The following is a 19,448-nucleotide window of genomic DNA, read 5'->3' as shown; positions in this document are numbered from 1 at the left end:
GAAGTTGGAATTTGATTGTGGATAAAGCTAGCTTCTTATAATATCCAATAAGGACACCTTAATTTTCTGGAGTCTGCATGAAAATAGCACAGATACCACTGGAAGAAATGCTCTAATGACTAAGGTATTCTATACTACCAACTGCCTTCTAAATCAGCCAAAGTTCTGACCAAAAATTTCAGTTTTCATTTGCATGTCTGCAGTTACCCAGTGAAGCTTGGTTTCTCATTCCAGTAAGACCCTGGGAGTGGAGGTGGGGTAGGGGTGGGGAGAACTGGTTGGATTCATTAGTTGTGGTTGGTAAAGGATTTGGGGATCCTCAGATAGAAAAATATACAGTAGCTACAAAATATTTTATTCTTCTTACAAGGATAAATCTTCGACATAATATATATTTAAATGTACTCCAAAATTCTCTACAACATATTGAAAATCAGGTTACTTCAGTAAATTGGATGTATATAGAGTTTCATTATTTTGAATTAAAAAATGACTCTTTCCCAGTATTTATACAGTCTATCCCCTTAGAATAAAGAACAAGAGCATTTTCTACTGAAACATTTCCTCTCTTTATTTCTCAAGTTGTCTTTTCTAAACAATGGAATAGCCCCTCACCCCAATCAAACAGGTTCCTTTGGTTAATGAACTACCTTATTATTATTTTTTTTTTTTTCGGTACGCGGGCCTCTCACTGTTGTGGCCTCTCCCGTTGCGGAGGGACGCGCAGGCTCAGCGGCCATGGCTCACGGGCCCAGCCGCTCCGCAGCATGTGGGATCCTCCCGGACCGGTGTCCCCTGCATCGGCAGGCGGACTCTCAACCACTGGGCCACCAGGGAAGCCCTAATGAACTATCTATTGAAAAATAATTTAATAACTAGGCCTTGGTTCTTTTTTTCAGTATATAGAAAATTTCAGTTTTATAAAGGCTAATTTTAAAAATAATCTATTATTTTCTACATTCTGATTATTATATAGTGAAGAATCATGAAAGAACAAAGAAAAATTTCAAAAAATTTAAACTCTTGCCATATAAAGATATTACGGAAGAGTCAACAAAAGTATTAGTAGTTCAAATGATCTTAAACAAGATATAACTGGAATAAAAGAAATATTTCTTCTAATATTAAGTTCTACATATTCTAAGCTGTGAAAATGCAAAAGCTATAACTCAGGTAACTTTTAATAATTTTATGACAGAATTTCATAGTTATTTCTCTTTGTCTTTAAGAATCAAATTCCTGAATAATTTTTCAGGTAGAAACTATTTAATTAACTATTAGAGGTAGACCTAGATCATTTCTACATTTGCTGACAATAAAAACGCTCAAGCACAGAAGCTTTAAATACAGGCACTTTTCTTCCTCATGGCAGCTATTACGAGAAAAAGTGTTGTAAATTATTTGTGTATAACATATAATATACATTTATAGAACATTCAGTGTACATAAAAAGTTGTAATCAAAATCATATAAAATTCTATTTAATGTGTTTTTATAGAGCTATCTACAATTCTGTCTGCCTTATGTTTATTGCAAAAAAATAGGAATGCTGAAAAATACTTTCATCAATTTTAAGATTCAGAGTTTCCTAAAAAAAAGATTTCACAGGAGTCACTGGGGAGATGTGGAATCAATGATGACCATTTGGAGATTGGATCCTGGTTTATTTGCTTTAATTGTTCCTTTTACCCATTGTTGACTGACCTGTAGCAATTTCAGATATACTGGCTGGTCTGCCCTCTATCCCTCTTCCCACCCAGAAAGAAGAGAATCTTTTTTTTTCTGCCTTTTAGGAGGTTTTCTCTTTTCAGTGATGTTAAGCAATGCCTATTTCAAAATGCACGAATCCACTCTTATTTGAAATGAATTATTCATCCTTTGATTTCTCAACATCTTGTTGCTTCAGTGGCTTCAGTCATGGTCAAACTGAAGGGCACAGCTGAATTCAAAATGGAATCAACAAAAATCAAGCCTTCCTATTTCATCTCCAAGTTCTACACGTAGCTTTATCAGAGAGGGTAGGAGTCATTCTGAAAGCACTGATTTCTTCTTCCTTTCGCAGGCATTTCAAGTATTAAGTATTACTTGTGACTACACATAAACAAGTCTCTTCTTTGCTTTACGCTTCTCACCTGAGTCCAAACACATTAGAACTTGCCTTTCAGATTAATTCATCAGCTACCAAAAAGTGATTTTATTACCGTGTGGTTCTGGACACTCCCATTTTCTCCATCCCTATTTTTTACCTCTAGTTCCAGTGTGCTATTTAGTCCTGTCCCTTTTCTTCCTTGTACTTCTGATACAGAGTGCCAGGGCTCTTGAGAAACCACAGGAATGACTGAGCTGATCTGGAGCCAAAGGACTTGCCCTACAGACAGGGACTGTTGCAGGGGAAGGGACCAGGAGGGATGAGGTTTACAGGCTGGGGGCCAGAGAAGCTTAAGTGGAGGGTGTACAGCTGGAAGCTGAGTGACTGGTGTCGGTTGATTTGTTTGCTGTCTATCCATCTTAAGTGCCATTAAGTAATAAGATGGGTGTAATTGGCTGAGCACCCTAAATGCAAATGTCTGTAAGGTGAAGTGTTTTAAGTCAAGAACTGCTTGTATATGTATTTACATTTCTGTAAGTGTATTTCCACAAGGCTTCAGGCAGTTTCCAATAATAGCACATTACCCTGCTTACGAACAGGTGGCCTACTGATATGCAGAGAAGTGGCTATGATGTTACATGAAAATGTCTTGAAGAATGTGAAATTTTAAGGCTGATTTGAGACGTCTGATGCATGAATACACAATTAAGTTAATTAACACAGCCAAAGCCTTAGGTATACCATCCTAAACATAGAGCTTATTATTCTTATAAGGTAATGAAGTATCATTCAAGCAGCAGCATTTAGCATGAAACTTTTTTTTTTAATTTTCACTTTCTCCATTTGAAGAATTTGGCAGGTGTTGATGAAACTTCAAGCAGACAAGATAATTCCCCAAAGGAAAGGCTATTACTTTTGGAAGTCCCTGTGTAACTTCCCAGTGAAAGCAAAGTATGAGTTGCTTTCCTTATTGGATGCTAAATATCCCTTTATTTGCTTTGTAAAGAGATGCTGGTAGAGATTGGAGCAGCAAAATGCAAAGGAGTTAATTGCTCCAGTAAAATTTGGAAAGACTTGCTTTCTAGGGGTTGCTAGAATACAAACGTAACCATCAGCATTCATTAGATTAAGTTGTTTCCAAAGCAACTTTGACAGTTATAAATAAAACTCAGAAACATTCAGTTAGGAAAATGGAAAATAAAAAGATAAAAATAAATGGAATTTAAATTGCTTTAGAAAGCATTTGTCTATGCAGGAATTTATGAGGGAAAAAGAACTAGGCACCTTGTTTAGGCATATTGTGTATTAAAAATATTTCATTTCCAAGGGTGATTTCCAAGTTTACATTAAATATAAAATAAAATCTGAATTGCTTTTGCATGGCAGGATAAATAAAAAAATTTTTTCCAAGTGGTTACTATTTTTAGCATATTATTATGTATCCGAAATCAGTAGAACTAATCCTACAGTAAGTCATGTTTTCTGGATACTGCATCTAAGTAGAGACTTGCAGCACAACAGAATTATAATCTTTCCATTTAATGTATCAAACAAGCTGGTCAATTACAATGTCACAAAACAGGGCAAAAATGCTGCCTTGGAGCCACTGATTTTGTTGGAACTTGGTTTTTGGTAAAAAAGAAAGGAAGAAGAGAAAAGGAATGCAGGAGTAGAAAGGCAATGATCTAAAATATTATGTGCACAGTAAGCTGCAGAATTCTTGCTACTTTTGGTCTGAAAAAAGAACATCTTAAGATACAGAATAAGAAATCCTCCGACTAAAGTCACCATGTCAGGATGCTCTCCATCAATTCTGTAAGAATACATGAAGCATTACCTTTGGCTACATCAGTGGCCCAGGTCATAATGTGTTCCATGTCCATCTCTTCACTTCTGTTACTGTTAATGTAATCATAGAGTGACCCCAGAGAAGCATATTCTATTTTCAAAGGAAACATAAGCATATAATTAAAACCAAGGCACATTTCAGAAATAAGACTTCATAGTTTCATTGGGAAAATGTGTTAAATTAACAAAAGGCATTAAAAGTTTATAAAAACTGTTCCATGCTGTTTCTAAAAGTTTCTAAAAGTGAATATCATCCTGGTAAGAAATCTGTCAAAGACAAGACCACTAACAGAATGAATAATAAAACTTGAGCTGACAATGAAATCCAAATACATTCAGATGGAATTCAGAAACACAAGGATGTTGCAAGAATGTATTTGAAACAAAGGTAGGCATGAATATAGGTATTTCTTCAAAAATTTGTTATTCTTATGAGATAAGATGAAACACATAAGTCAGAGGGTTTATGTGACAATGCAAACAAATCAGTATTTGTTGCATCAGAATTTAGAAGAGCCCTCAAATTTGAAGCACAAAAGGCCAAGAAAGTGAGAACATTCCTTTAAAAATGGCTTTGAGATATAAATTCTCTATCTTAAAATTCACATACTGTAAGTGTACAATTTGATAATTTCTATGATCCATTTTCAGTTTACTTTTGTGTATTGTTTGAGGTGAGAGTCTAAGATTTTTTTTTTTTTTTGCATGTGGATTTCTTATTTTCCCAGCACAGTTTGTTGAAAAGACTATCCTTTACCCATTTAATAGTCTTGACACTTTTGTTGAAAATCAATTGACCATCAATGCAAGGTTTTTTCCCCTAAATTCTTAATTCTGCTCCATTGCTCTATATGCCTGTCCTTGTGTGACATACTGCACCATGCTAATTACTACAGATCTGTAATAAGTTTTTTTTTTTTTAACATCTTTATATAATAAGTTTTGAAATGCGGCAAAGACTTTAAACTTAGATCTTTCTTAAAACTGGTTTGGCTATTCCAGTCTTTTATATTTCTATGTGAATTTTAGGATCACCTTGTCAATTTCTTACAAAAAATGTCTGCTGAGACTTAGACAGGAATTGTTTTGAATTTGTAGATCAATTTGGGAGAACTGCCGTCATAACAATATTGAGTCTTCCAAGCCACGAACATGTAATCTTTCCATTTATTTAGATCTTTATTTTCTCTCAGCAATGTTTTGTACTTTTCATTGCACAAGTCTTAACACTTCTTATGTTAAATTTATACCCCAATACTATTAAATTTATACCAAAGTACTACTCTTTTTGATAGTACTGTGAATGGAATGGTTTTTAAATTTCATTTTTAGACTGTTCATTCCCAGTATATAGAAATACAATTAATTTTTTTTTTTTTTTTTTGCGGTTCGCGGGCCTCTCACTGTTGCGGCCTCTCCCGTTGCGGAGCACAGGCTCCAGACGCGCAGGCTCAGCTGCCATGACTCACGGGCCCAGCCGCTCCGCGGCATGTGGGATCTTCCCGGACCAGGGCACGAACCCGTGTCCCCTGCATCGGCAGGCGGACTCTCAACCACTGCGCCACCAGGGAAGCCCCCTACAATTAATTTTTGTAGATTAATCTTGGATCCTTGTGACCTTGCTTACCCTGTTTATTAGTTTTGGTAGTTTTTTGTGGATTCCTGGGGTGTCCTGAGTCTTAGAGAATCATGTCACATAAGACAGTTTTACCTCTCCCTTTCTAACCTGGATGCCTTTTATTTTCTTTTTCTTGCCTGATTAAACTGACTAGAACCTCCAGTACAATGGTGACTAGATGTGACAAGAGCAGAACCTCATTTCCTTGTTCCCAACCTTAAGGGAAAAACCTTCAATTTTTCACCTTTAAGTAAGATCTTAGCTGTGGGTTTTAATAGATGCTATTTATCAGGCTGAGAAAATTGACTTCTATTTTTAGCCTGTTGAGATTTCTTAGCGTGAATGGGTGTTGTAGAATGCCAAATGGTTTTTGTCTTTTATTCTATTATCTATTATGATGCTTTATATTAATTGATTTCAGATGTTAAATCAACCTTACATTTCTGGGATAAATTCCACTTGGTTGTGGTGTACAGTCCTTTTTATTGGTGGCTGTATTCAGTTTGCTAATACACAGTCAAGGATTTTTGCATCTATGTTCAGGAGGGACAGTGGTCTGCAGTTTTCTTATTATGTTTTATCTGGCTTTGATATTAGGATAATACTGGCCTTCTAGAATGAGTTGGTAAGTGTTCCTTCTTCTATTTTCAGAAAGAGTATGGGAAGGACTGGTGTTATTTTTTCTATAAACATTTGATAGTATCCACCAGTGAAATCATCTGGGTCTGGTGTTTCATTAGGAAGATATTTTAAATTATAAATTTAAATTCCTTTACTTATAGTTCTGGGCAGATTTTCTGTTTCTTCTTGAGTCAGTTTTGAAATTTTTTATCGTTTCAGGGACTTGTTCATTGCAACTAAATTGTCTAATTTGTTGGCATAAAGTTGGTCATAACATTCCCTTATAATCCTTTTAAATTTCTGTAGGGACTGTAGTGCTATCCTCTCCCTCATTCCTGGTTTTGCTAATTTGTATTTTCTTTTTTGTTGGTCAGTCCAGCTAAAGGTTTGTCAGTTTTACTGATCTTTGCAAAGACCAAACTTTTAGTTTCATGGATTTTCTCTATTATTTTTCTGTTTTCTATGTTATTGCATTCTGCTCTAATCCTTATTATTTCCTTTCATTGGGCTTGCTTTGGGTTTATTCTGTTATTTTTGCAATTTGTTAAGGTTGGAGCTTAATGATCAATTTCAGATCTTTTTTTTTTTTTTTTTTTGCGGTACACGGGCCTCTCACTGCTGTGGCCTCTCCCGTTGCAGAGTACAGGCTCCGGAAGCGCAGGCCCAGCGGCCATGGCTCACGGGCCCAGCCGCTCTGCGGCATGCGGGATCTTCCCGGACCGGGGCACGAACCCGTGCCCCCTCCATCGGCAGGCGGACTCCCAACCACTGCACCACCAGGGAAGCCCAGACCTTTTTTTTTTTTTAACATAGATGTTTAAAGCTATAAATCCCCCCCCAAGTACTACTTTATCTGCCACCTATAATTTTGATATGCTACATTTTCCTTTTCTCTCTGTCCAAAGTATTTAAAAATCCATTGTAGTTTCTTGACTCACTGGGTATTTAGAAATATGTTGTTTAATTTCCAAATATTTGGGAATTTTCCAGGTTTCTTTCTTGCATTAATTTCTAACTTAATTCTATTGTAGTTGGAGAACTTTTCAGTCCTTTTGGATATATTGAGATTTATTTCATGGCCTAACTTAGGTATGCTAAAGAATGTTCCATGTGCCCTTGAAAAGAATATATATTCTTTGTTGGGTGGTGTATTCTATGTATGTGAGTTAGGGAGAGTTGGTTGAGAGCGTTTGTCAAGTCTTCTATATCCTTGCTGATTTTCTATCTAGTTGTTCTCTCCGTTACTGAGAGTGGGGTAATGAAATCCATTATTGTTGAACTGACTATTTATCCTTTAAAGTCTGTCAATTTTTGCTTCATGTACTTTGAGGACCCATTGTTAGCTGTATATACATTTACAATTGCTATATCTTCCTGATATGCTGATCCTTTTATCATTATGAAATGACCCAATTTATCTCTAGTAATATTTCTTTTCTTAAGCCTATTTTGTCTGAAATTATGATAGTTACTCCAGTTCATGGTTATTGCTTGCACGGTAGTACAGAATTAAGGTTTCCAAAGATCAAAGCAAAGATGGTCCACTATTGTACCTTTTCTTTTGACTTTGGAGATTGAGATTCTAGTCACCCCATTTCTTTGCAGATCTGGGGGAAAGATGTTCACTTCCCTTCCAAGGGAAATAAAATGGCAGCTGCCTCTTGGACTCTGTTCCAGGTCTTATAAGCAGATTTTAGAAAATCTCTGTGATGAGAAGTTTCAGCAAACACACATGCACAGGTGCACACATACACATACACACTCTCACCCAGAAATCATCAATTCTAGTCCCTTCATTCACGTATGAGAAAACTGACACATAGATCATCAGTGACCCACCTATGCAGCTTTGGCAGAATCAAGACAAGATTTCATCTCTCAATTCCTATTCTGGTGTTCATTCCATTCCATCACTCTGATAAATTATTCTTTCAAGTCCTCAGTATGAGTGACAACAGCTGCCTGCTGCAATAACCTTTTCTATCAACAAGTACACTCAGGTTGGAATAGATTCAAGCCATTCAAGATTCCCGCCTCAGAACCCCAGCATCTGAGAAAGACAATGAGGTTCTAAAGAGGGGGAGCTAGCTAGGCGGGGTGATCAAGGTGTGTGTGCCTGTCTCTTTCTGCCTTAACCTTCCCGTACTAAGACTTATTTGTGTTCATTTCAAGAGGCAGGGCAAGTGCTATCATCCCCTACCCATTTGATCTTCCACACTTGACTCAGTTCGTGTACGTATGTCATCCCTCAGCATCTGTGGTGGGTTGGTACCAGGACCCCTTGCAGATACCAAAATCCACAGATACTCAAGTCCCTTATATAAAATGGAGCAGTACAGTCGGCCCTCCACAGCCGTTGGACCTACAGTGTGCTCACAGGCTTCTTGCATACAAGAAGAGGAGATTCTGTATAATCCAATTGAGAAATGTATACCACTGTGGTTCTACCACTAGCTGGGTAACCTTGGGAAAGTACTTAAGTTAGAGTTTTAGTTTCTTATGTGAAATAAAATTACTTTATCTATTTCATAGGGTTATTCTAACTATTAGATGAGATAATTTATAAGGAAGTACCTAATCCAGCCCTTTTTACTGAGGGTGTTTTGTTATTTTATATAAAGACAATCCAAGTCCTTAACACTACAGTAGAAGAGAGGGCTAATCTTTTAAGGTTTTCTTGTTCGCTTTGTTTTGATCAAAAAACTGCCGTGATAAAGAACCTGGTCAAAGTTACGTATTGTAAAATTGAGCACTATACTTATCATAGACCTGAAGTTGCTCATTGGATTATACAAATATGAGTATAAAGTGTTCAAAATATGTGCCTTTCTGTGTTTTTATACGGCAAAATTTTCTGTGTGCTCCTTTTTGGAAAGGGTATTTCCATCAGTTATAAACTGCTGCTCCAAATTATGTGATAATTTAGATCAAGGTCATTATCAACGCAGATGACCAAATCTGAAAAATATTCTCATGTCAGAGGCCTTGAAGAAAGAATGCTCTAACGGGATTAAAATGCCTTGCAAAGAATTATAACATGAATAGCTCAAGAAATCTTAATTTGTAAAAGGTCACAGAGTTACAAAAAACATCGCTCATTTCAACTAATTAAATGAAATTTTAGTTAAATGGCACCTTTAAATATTGGTACTGCAGCTGCGAGTGCATTTAAATAGCATTTACGCAGATATAATTAGCACAATTAAACATGGGTAGAAGTGGAAACACCATTCTTAATTATATTGATATAATCAGTTTTATTAATGCTTTATAGCAACAAAAGTGACATCTGACAGTAGCACACAATTCATGACAGAACCTAATATTAAGCATTTTAGCATATTAAAGAATCTAAAGCTAGGTAATTGGGGAAAGAAAAAAGTCAAATAGAGTTCTTACCTGTGACGATACCATAGTTGGGAGGTTCAAGAATTACTCCGTAAAACTGGATGATGTTTCTGTGACTGAGGACACTGAGTATTTCTGCCTATACAAAAATCAAATACAAAATTGCATAAAATTTCACATTTATAAAAGTCTCATAAAATAAGTTTCCTACTCAATTTTCTTTTACATACATTTACAAAGATGTATATGTGCTCAACAAGTATGTGATGCTGATAAAACTGTCTTTGGCAGCACTCTTGACAGATTAAGAATTTATATATTGAAGCTTTCTGAAAAATTTAAAAAAGAAGTGGGGTTGAACTGGCGGCAGAAGAGGTGCTTACTAGCAAGCTGGCATGACTGACAGTGGAAGGGGATGACTAAAGAGGGGAGATACCACATTTATTTACAGTAAAAGCCCTCTTCCTAAAAGTCAAGTACATTTTTTCCTGCATAATATTTCTTTTGGGAGACTGCAACAAGACTGAACTTCTGTCGGTTGAATGAGTAGTCATGACAAAATTACGGCAGGGTTTCTTAACCATTACTGGAATAGATTCAGGTAATACCTATTTATATTATTTATCTAACCATTTATTTAAAATATATTATTGCTCTCGTACCATATGCAAAGTACTGTAAAGGACAGACACGTGGATTCTTGACCTTCAGTGGTGATTTGATAGGGAAGCCAGACCTTACACTGTGAAATGTGTTAATTATTAGAAAACTGTACTGCAGAGTGTCATGGTAAAAAATACTGTTTATTAAACTTAATTGTTTTTAATTAATTAATTTATTTATTTATTTTGGGCTGCATTGGGTCTTCATTGCTGTGCATGGGTTTTCTCTAGTTGCTGCAAGCAGGGGCTACTCTTTCGTTGGGGTGCACAGGCTTCTCGTTGCGGTGGCTTCTGTTGTTGTGGAGCACGGGCTCTAGGCCCACAGGCTTCAGTAGTTGTGGAATGTGGGCTGAGCAGTTGTGGCTCACGGGCTCTAGAGTGCAGGCTCAGTAGTTGTAGCACACGGGCTTAGTTGCTCCGTGGCATGTGGGATCTTCCCGGACCAGGGCTCGAACCCGTGTCCCCTGCATTGGCAGGTGGATTCTTAACCACTGTGCCACCAGGGAAGCCCTAAACTTAATTTTTAAAATGAAAAATAAAAGAGGTACCACAGTGTATATCTGCTAATGTCTACAGGAGGATGTTCTCTAGATTAAGTAAATTACATGTAGTCATTAAAATTTTATTGCTTTTGTGGAGTTAAAATATGGCTAATCAAGAATTAAAAGTACAGTTAAAGTCAGCAATGAATAAAAATGGAGAAGCCTTGGTCATAAAGGAGACTCCCCTTTGGGAATTTGCACATTTGTTATACATTTTTCTTTTCATAGTAGGAGTTGAGTTTTCATTTAAAATGCTGTGAAACTTGTTTTGAAGGTGGTGTGACTAGATATAAAACAGAAGGTTGAGGGTTGACAAGGGGTCAATGTGGGAACAAGAGAAAGGAACATTATTCGTGATTGGATGAGACATTTATCAAGGTTGATTTGACAGTTTTTTCTTTTAGTAATATAGGTGTTGAAGGGAGCCATCAAAACGATTCCTTAACATTCACTGAGCGTCCACTGTGTGTAGAAGTTCTGTATTCATCAAACAACCTTCTCATAGTTTAGTTTTCCAAGTAGAAAGAAAATGCATTAATTGAGTAATAAATACAATTATTCATCCATATGACAATTCTACTTCTCATTAAATAATCATAAATGACCTTGGTTGTAAAAATTGAGTTCATGTGAAGCTTGGAAATCATAAGCCCTCTATTTTTTTTAAAATTAATTTATTTTATTTATTTATTTTTGGCTGCATTGGGTCTTCATTGCTGCACACGGGCTTTCTCTAGTTGCGGCGAATGGGGGCTACTCTTCGCTGCGGTGCGCGGGCTTCTCATTGCAGTGGCTTCTCTTGTAGTGGAGCACGGGCTCTAGGCATGCGGGCTTCAGTAGTTGTGGCTTGCGGGCTCTAGAGCGCAGGCTCAGCAGTTGCGGCGCACGGGTTTCGTTGCTCCGCGGCACGTGGGATCCTCCCTGACCAGGGCTCGAACCCGTGTCCCCTGCATTAGCAGGCGGATTCCTAACTACTGCGCCACCAGGGAAGCCCCAAGCCCTCTATTTTTAAGCGGCAGATCAACTCTTTTGTAAGTAAAGCATGAGAGTTCAATGTGAGGAAGCATAAATGTTGGGACTAGTATTGGTCAAAATAGGGGACTGTTATCCTTTGGTGTGTTTTGTTATATTGTTTGGAATATCTAAATCCTGTGACCATTAAAATGTCTGTAACAATAAAAAATAAATACAAGAATATTCTGAATCCTTGGAGAACCTTTTTTTTAAATTTTTATTTACTTATTTTTGCTCATTGGGTCTTTGTTGCTGTACGCGGGCTTTCTCTAGTTGCAGCGAGCGGGGGCTTCTCATTGCCGTGGCTTCTCTTGTTGTGGAGCACGGACTCTAGGCACACGGGCTTCAGTAGTTGTGGCTTGCGGGCTCTAGAGCGCAGGCTCAGTAGTTGTGGCGCATGGGCTTAGTTGCTCCGTGGCGTGTGGGATCTTCCCGGACCAGGGCTCGAACCCGTGTCCCCTGCATTGGCAGGCGGATTCTTAACCACTGTGCCACCAGGGAAGCCCTGAACGACCATTTTATAATTAAGCACGACATGGGATTTTCAGTGTTCCAGCTAGTTTTCATGCTTACGTTTAAGATATTGACAAATTATACCCTGGAGAGAGAATTGATCTTTTCAGGTATTGGTAAGCATGTCTAACAGCTCTTGAGTAGACATATGCTAATGACAAAATAACAACTATTGTGTCCCTTTGTTGTGCTCGTATTTTAATTTTTTTACAGTTATAAAAAACTCTTGCAGTATGATTTGTAAGTAAAAGACATTTTTATGGAATAAGACTTTAGGTTCCAATTTAATAAACTAAGAATTTGATTTAACATCTTGAAAACAACGTGCTATTTTAGAGTGCTGTAGTAGTTTCATGGAAATGGGCTAATAATAAGCAGAGGTAGATTAAATAAATAAGTGGTATTTGCAATAGATGAAGGTCAAGTGACACCATGTTAGCAATTCAAACAAACTCCAACAGAAATACCTGGGATTAACTGAATTACTAAAACCTGTACTTGTAGCAGCCAGTAACTGATAGCAAGCGTATGTATTATGTAGATTTGCCTTTATAGGCACCTGCTTGCCAAAAGTTCATTAATGGAAATTGCTGAAGTAAATATGCAGCAAATAATTTTTCCTTAGATTGTTGTTTTCCAGATTTAAATTCTGGGATACTCTAGCAAATGGCCTGCACATCAAAATAATGGATTAGTGGTTTTAAAAAGTTCACTATTAAAAAGGAAACATAACAATGACGAAGGCTAAAATAATGCTCCATTGTACTGAAAACTGTAAATATCTTTTTACACTATTAAAACTAACAAAAGAATTATTTTTAGTACATATAATTTGATGAAAGTTGTTTATTTCTGTTGTATTGATCTTAGAGTTGCATTTTTATTTAACTGAAAAATTGATTTTGATTTTATGAGCTATACACAATAAAGAGTTAATTCTTAGGTTTATGTTTACTCAAGTTACACTGAAATAACAATTTTAGTCAACACTGGAAGTCCAGATGACTTCATTTTTCTACACAATGTATTTACATTTCTGTTTGCAAAATGCTATTGTAAGAACTCTAACAGATACTTGTATGCGGACTCACAGCAGCATTATTCACAACAGCCAAAAGGCAGAAACCACCCAAGCATTCATCAAGTGATGAGCAGATAAATAAAACATAGTAGATAAATACAATGAGTATTATTTGGCCGTAAAAGGGAATTAAGTTCTGATACTTGCCACAACATGGATGAACTTTGAAAGCATTAGGCTAAGTGAATAAGCCGGGCACAAAAGGGCAAACATTGGATGATTCCACTTATATGACATATCTTGAAGCTGGCAAATTCACAGGTTAGAAAGAATGTAGATTAGAGGTTACCAGGGACTGGAAGAGGAAGAAATGGGGAGTTATCACTTAACATGTAGAATTTCTGTTTGGAGTGATGAAAAATTTTGGAAATAGATAGTGGCGATGGTTGATTTCAACACTGTGATTATAGTTAATGCCACTGAACCATACACTTAAATATGGTTAAAATGACAGATATTATGCTGTATGTATTTTACTACAATAAACATTTTAAAGGTTTTAAAAATGTTATTCTAGACTTTTGCAGAGATGAATGACCATAATCTATTTACTAATCATCCAAGAGTTACACAACCCAAGGTCTAAAGATCTTTGGGGTAAATAAGTAGTTTTCCAGATTAGGACGTGAGGATTTAAGGAAAGACCAGGACAGACTACAGCAATTTAAACTCATGCTCAAAGATTCTCCATAAAATAAAGGATCCCAATGTGACAGACAAGTGGAGTAACCACAGGTCTATTCATAAAAATGTCTAGTAGTAATGTCCTTATCAGAGCACACAGATGTCTATACAGCTATTGTGTTTGCAGTAAGATATGTGACTGCTCCCATGGTTTCCAGTTGGGGCTGGTTTCTTCTTCCCTCCCTCCCTCCTTCTTTCTTCATAGGAAAACTTATCAGGGATTTGGGGAGGAGGTGGGCACTCTGTTAATTTTCTTTCAACTGGCATTTCTAAGCATTTATGTGGGGAGATGACCCATTAGCTCAGTTGGCCATGTTTCCAGAACTCAACCAGCAGGTTCCAAATGGCTGATCCGATCAGAGAGAATAAGAGAAACTAAATATCATAATTTAACTAAATTTACTAAGTATCATAATTTAACTAAATTTAAGTTTAGGGGGTGGTTAAGTTTTAACATCCTTCCTTTAAAGTACTTTCAACAGCTTTATAATAAGGTTTTAAGTTAATTAGTATCTTCATCTTCAGAGCAATCCCTTTCCCTCTATTCAAAACTTTTTTCAACCTAATCCCAAATTTTAATTTGTCTCTTTACTTTTGGAGAGCTACCATAGAACCCTTAAAGATTCTATGAGTTTTTTTCTTTTAGTTGAAGTATAGCTGATTTACAATATTGTGTTAGTTTCAGGTGTACAACAACGTGATTCAGTTATATATATTTTTTCAGATTATTTTCCATTATAGATTATAAAATATTGAATATAGTTCCCTGTGCTGTACAGTAAATCCTTGTTGCTTATCTATTTTATGTATAGTAGTTTGCATCTGTTAATCCAATACTCCTAATTTATCTCTTCCCCTCTCGTTCCCCTTTGGTAACCATAAGTTTGTTTTCTTTGTAAGTCTGTTTCTGTTTTGTATATAGATGCATTTGTATTATTTTTTAGATTCCACATATAAGTGATACTATATAATATCTATCTTTCTCTGTCTGAATTACTTCACTTAGTATAATATTCTCTAGGTACATCCATGTTGCCGCAAATGGCAATATTTCATTCTTTTTTATGGCTGAGTAATATTCCACTGTATATACGCGCACGCGTGTGTGTGTATATATACGTATGTATGTATATGTATATATATATGTATGTATGTATGTGTGTGTATATATATATGTATATGCCTCATCTTCTTAAACCAGTGGGCACTTGAGGGTTGTTTCCATGTATTGGTTATTGTGAATAGTGCTGCTATGAACATTGGGGTGAAAGATTTTTTTGTTTTTATTTTGCGGTACGCAGGCCTCTCACTGTTGTGCCCTCTCCCGTTGCGGAGCACAGGCTCCGGATGCGCAGGCTCAGCGGCCATGGTTCACGGGCCTAGCCGCTCCACGGCATGTGGGATCTTCCCAGACCGGGGCATGAACCCGTGTCCCCTGCATCGGCAGGCGGACTCTCAACAACTGCGCCACCACAGAAGCCCAGATTTTGTGTTTTTAAAGCTTGTTTTACATTTAAAAATATTCCATTGATACAGTCTGTATGTATTTATGTGATAACTTATTAAAAATAAAGTTGGGTTCACTTCTTTTTGTGAAAGAAAGGTACCAATGGCACTCTACTTATCACTATAAAATCAAAGCAGTCGTTTATGAAGACCCATATCATGAGGCTGGCAGGCTCTATTTACATCTTATATTAGGAACAAGCTTTTCTCCCTGGTTGTCAACAGCTCTTAGCTGCTACATAGCAGCAGGACTGTGTCTCACAGGGTCCATCTTTCTGCCTGTGATGTGGTACCGACCACAAAGACAGTAGGTGTAAAAAAAATCCAAGGTACACTTCTACTGTCCACGAGTGTCAGCTGCTCCTCCTTGCCCTCTGGTGTGTGGTATTTAAAACATTCCTGATTTCTGGAGGACCTTGATTTCTGAGGTCCTCACCAATTCCAAGAGTCTATGATTCCATCAGAGTATGATAGTAAAAGGAAGAAAAGTGGCTCATCCAATCCTTCAAAAGGAAGCAGTCTCCTTACTGCACTGTGCATTCAAGGTCAAAGGTTCTCTCCAAAGACAGCTCTGTCTCCAAAATATCAATCTGATCCAGGATCAGTATAGTCCCCCAAAGTTCAAGAAGATATGAGATGAAGCCACATTTTTAAAAAAATTAAAATGACACATATAAGAAGAGAGATGGGGAAGAAATAAAATAACATATTGATTGTGGTTATCTGTAGGTAGCAAAAAGAATCATAAATGATTTTAAATTTTTATATATTTCCCAAATTCTTTACAATAAGTCTCTATAATTTTTGAATCAGAAAAAGTAATACATGTACGTTATATGTAATATATATGACTAGAGCATATAAATATAAAAATATTGATTTGCATGGAAATTCTGATTTTTCCCTAGGATTGGGTCAGGAAGAGATAAAACTCTTTCCTTACCTCCCCAGAACTACCCTAGGTATATAAAAACTAGTTTAGTTAACTTCTGAGCTATGAGTTTCTCTTGATATGGCTCCAGAGCAAACTAGTGTTCACCTGGGTTATTCTTGAAGAAGGCCATGGACTCTGAGAGGCCATGAGACAAAGGTGCTGGGCACTGAGTGCACCTATTCAGAGTCTGGCTCAGTGCTTTATTAAATCATCATCCTTCCTCTCCCTTCTGACATTTGCTCCTGTGGCCCAGTGCTCTTGAGGGAAGCCTTCCCTACGTTGCTCATCTTGCACCATGTCTAGTATGATACCACATGAGGGAGAAAGGTTAGATGCTTTATGTACCGGAAGTACTCAATAATATCTGAAGGGTGGATGAACAAATAGTATTTGATGATAATGATATTAAATGTGTTTAAGTAATTGCCACGGTAAGAGTTCATGTTAGGTAAATGTTTACTCTGAACAGGACAGTAAGAAGATTAAAATGCCTGTGGGTGTGGCTTTGCTTTAATATTCATTCTGTTCTTTTACATGCATAAGGGTTACTTAAGGGTATTATTTTATAAGAATGACAGTCAATCAATTATACAACCATAGTAGAAGCCACATGGAAATTTATGTTCACCAGCTCATTATTGATTTGAACTTTCAGAATGAAGACTTGGATGGCTACAAGTTGCCTCTTGCAGGCTCTGCCGTCCACAAGAATCAAACAGGCAAAATTTCTTGACCGCCCTTCCCTGTTTGGCTATTCTCCAAGCATGCCCTCATTGCACTTTTTCAGATTCAGAATGCAGAGGCTTGCTTAGTCTTAAACCTTCCAGTTCCAGTTTTCTACCCAATGCATTTTACCATTTATATTTCCAAAAATCACCTCTGCAAGTAAGCCAGCTTCTTATCAAGTCCACACGTTCCATACCCACTGTGGCAGACACTCCTCTACGACACACTGAAAAATGGAGCCCTGATTCTCAGGAGTGGGGCTACATTTCACGAAGGCTTCTTTCTATAGACTGAATGTGTTCCCCTAAAATTCATATGTTGAAACCTAACCCCCAATGTGATGGTATTTGAAGGAGGGGCCTGTGGGAGGTGATTAGGTCATGAGGGTGAAGCCCTCATGAATGAGATTAGTGCCCTTATAAAGGTGACCCCAGAGAATTCTCTCACCCCTTCCTTCTGCCCGGTGAGGGCACAGCGAGAAGATGGCCATCTGTGAACCAGGAAGCGGGCTCTCACCAGAAACTGAATCTGCTAACAACTTGATCTCAGACTTCTCAGCCTCCAGAACTGTGATGAATAAACGTTTGTTGTTTATAAGCCATCCCACCTTTGGTATTCTGTTACAGTAGCCTGAATGGACTAAGACAGCCCTCTTCCTAGGCTTGGGCTAGTATCACAAAACTCTACAACTGAACCAGGCCTCTTATGAACAGGAGGGGTTCGAAAAGACAACGCCACTGGTCTTCTCAGAACAGCATACCTCTTATCATTATCCCCACAGAGCCCAGAACTATCGGACTTAGCAGTGGAATGTAAGGGGCAAGGGGAAATTCTTGATTTAAAAACTCCTAAAACAGTAGTGTGTTTACAAGTCTATAAGGTCAAAATAGCTGGTTCTTTCAGGCAAGAAGTGGGTAGACCTTCCCTTCCCTTTTAACTCTTTCAGGCTCTGATTATAAAGATAACTGAGTCAGAATGTTCACTCTCAGTAATCAGAAGATTTACATATCAGATCACAAGAACCAGGGTCAAGAAAAAGTTGTTTAATTCATTGCATTTTTACTCCAAGAGTATCATGGCTAGAGGCATTTTCCTAAAATAACAATTTGATTCTTACATGTACGGCAAGATGGAAAACCAGCCCCCATTCCTCCTAAAAACTCAGTGCTATAGAACAACTTTAAAAGTAGGCTTGGATGATTCTCAATCCTGTATTTAATCACCAGAGTCATACCCAGGTCATGCTCTTTGAGTCATTTTAGGCTTAATGAGACTCATTCAATAACATGACAAGCAGCAAACCTCTCAGTTCTGTACGTTCTCTTTCAAATGCTGCCCTTTAGGTATTCGGGGAAATAAAGAAGGATAAATGAACTGAATTCAGGTTCCATAATATAATACAGCCTATATTCCTCATGACATTTGATGTCATGAAAACTTTTCTTTGGAAGAAAAATGGCTAGAAATACTAAGAAGGAAAAATAAACAAGTCATTCTGCTCACTCTTCATGAACAGTCAAGATGGAGCCATGTGGGATGCATTACAAATGTCACCGGTACTGGGAAGTCTAAACTGCTCAAGGGTTTTCCTGGGGTTGCAGCAGACTCACCACATGCAGCTGCTTGGACAGCAGCCTAGGCTCCCCTCCAGGGATCAGGCTGCTCTCCAGTTAAGTACATACCCAACTAAGGGCAGACTAACCTGGCAGGATGGAAGGGTGGCTAAAACTGAATGAAATAAATAGTGAAGATTTAAGGATAGGGATTTAAGAGATATTTCCAAGGCATAAAAAGGCTAACAGACTTTAGATTCTTCATGCTCACAACAGAATATCACTGTGATGACATGAAAAAGTAAAATATATTATAAACAACCTGTATTCAGTTTGGGTGACAAAAACACATTCAAGCACCTAACTTTCCACTAAACAACTTACGTAACTTGGTCAAAGAGATCACTTGGGGCTAAAATTACACAGAAAACCTCCCCAAAGAAAGCCTTTGAATAAGACTTGAAGTATGAACTAACGAAGGATTAGGCTTTTTTTTTTTAAATGAAAAGCAATATAATTTAATCAAAATCTAGATTAGGCAAGTGGAAATTTAAATTCTAATTACAAAATAGACGGCCCTGGAGCCACCTGGTCACTCTGGACCTTGTTTTCTTCCTAGAAAACTACTTGGTTGGACGAAATTATCTTCCAGATTCCTTCATGCTCTAAATTTCTTTCCATTTCTATAAAAAAAAATTGATGCATTATT

At 37.3% G+C, this 19,448-nt stretch overlaps 1 protein-coding gene across 2 annotated transcripts in view; it reads right to left on the bottom strand.

Moving 5' to 3' along the window:
* Positions 1–19,448, bottom strand: part of MAP3K20 (mitogen-activated protein kinase kinase kinase 20) — a 171,876-nt gene that overhangs the window by 80,902 nt on the left and 71,526 nt on the right. For both annotated transcript variants that reach the window (XM_082841161.1, XM_082841160.1), the window contains exons 3-4: positions 9,576–9,663; positions 3,927–4,028 (exon numbers count right to left, since the gene is read on the bottom strand). In XM_082841161.1, the coding sequence (XP_082697287.1) occupies positions 3,927–4,028; positions 9,576–9,663 (190 nt within the window). The remainder of the gene's footprint in view (positions 1–3,926; positions 4,029–9,575; positions 9,664–19,448) is intronic.

Source organism: Leucopleurus acutus, assembly GCF_964270905.1.
Source record: "Leucopleurus acutus genome assembly, chromosome: 6".
NCBI classification, from domain to species: Eukaryota; Metazoa; Chordata; class Mammalia; order Artiodactyla; family Delphinidae; genus Leucopleurus; species Leucopleurus acutus.
This window is presented reverse-complemented; position numbering and strand designations above follow the sequence as displayed.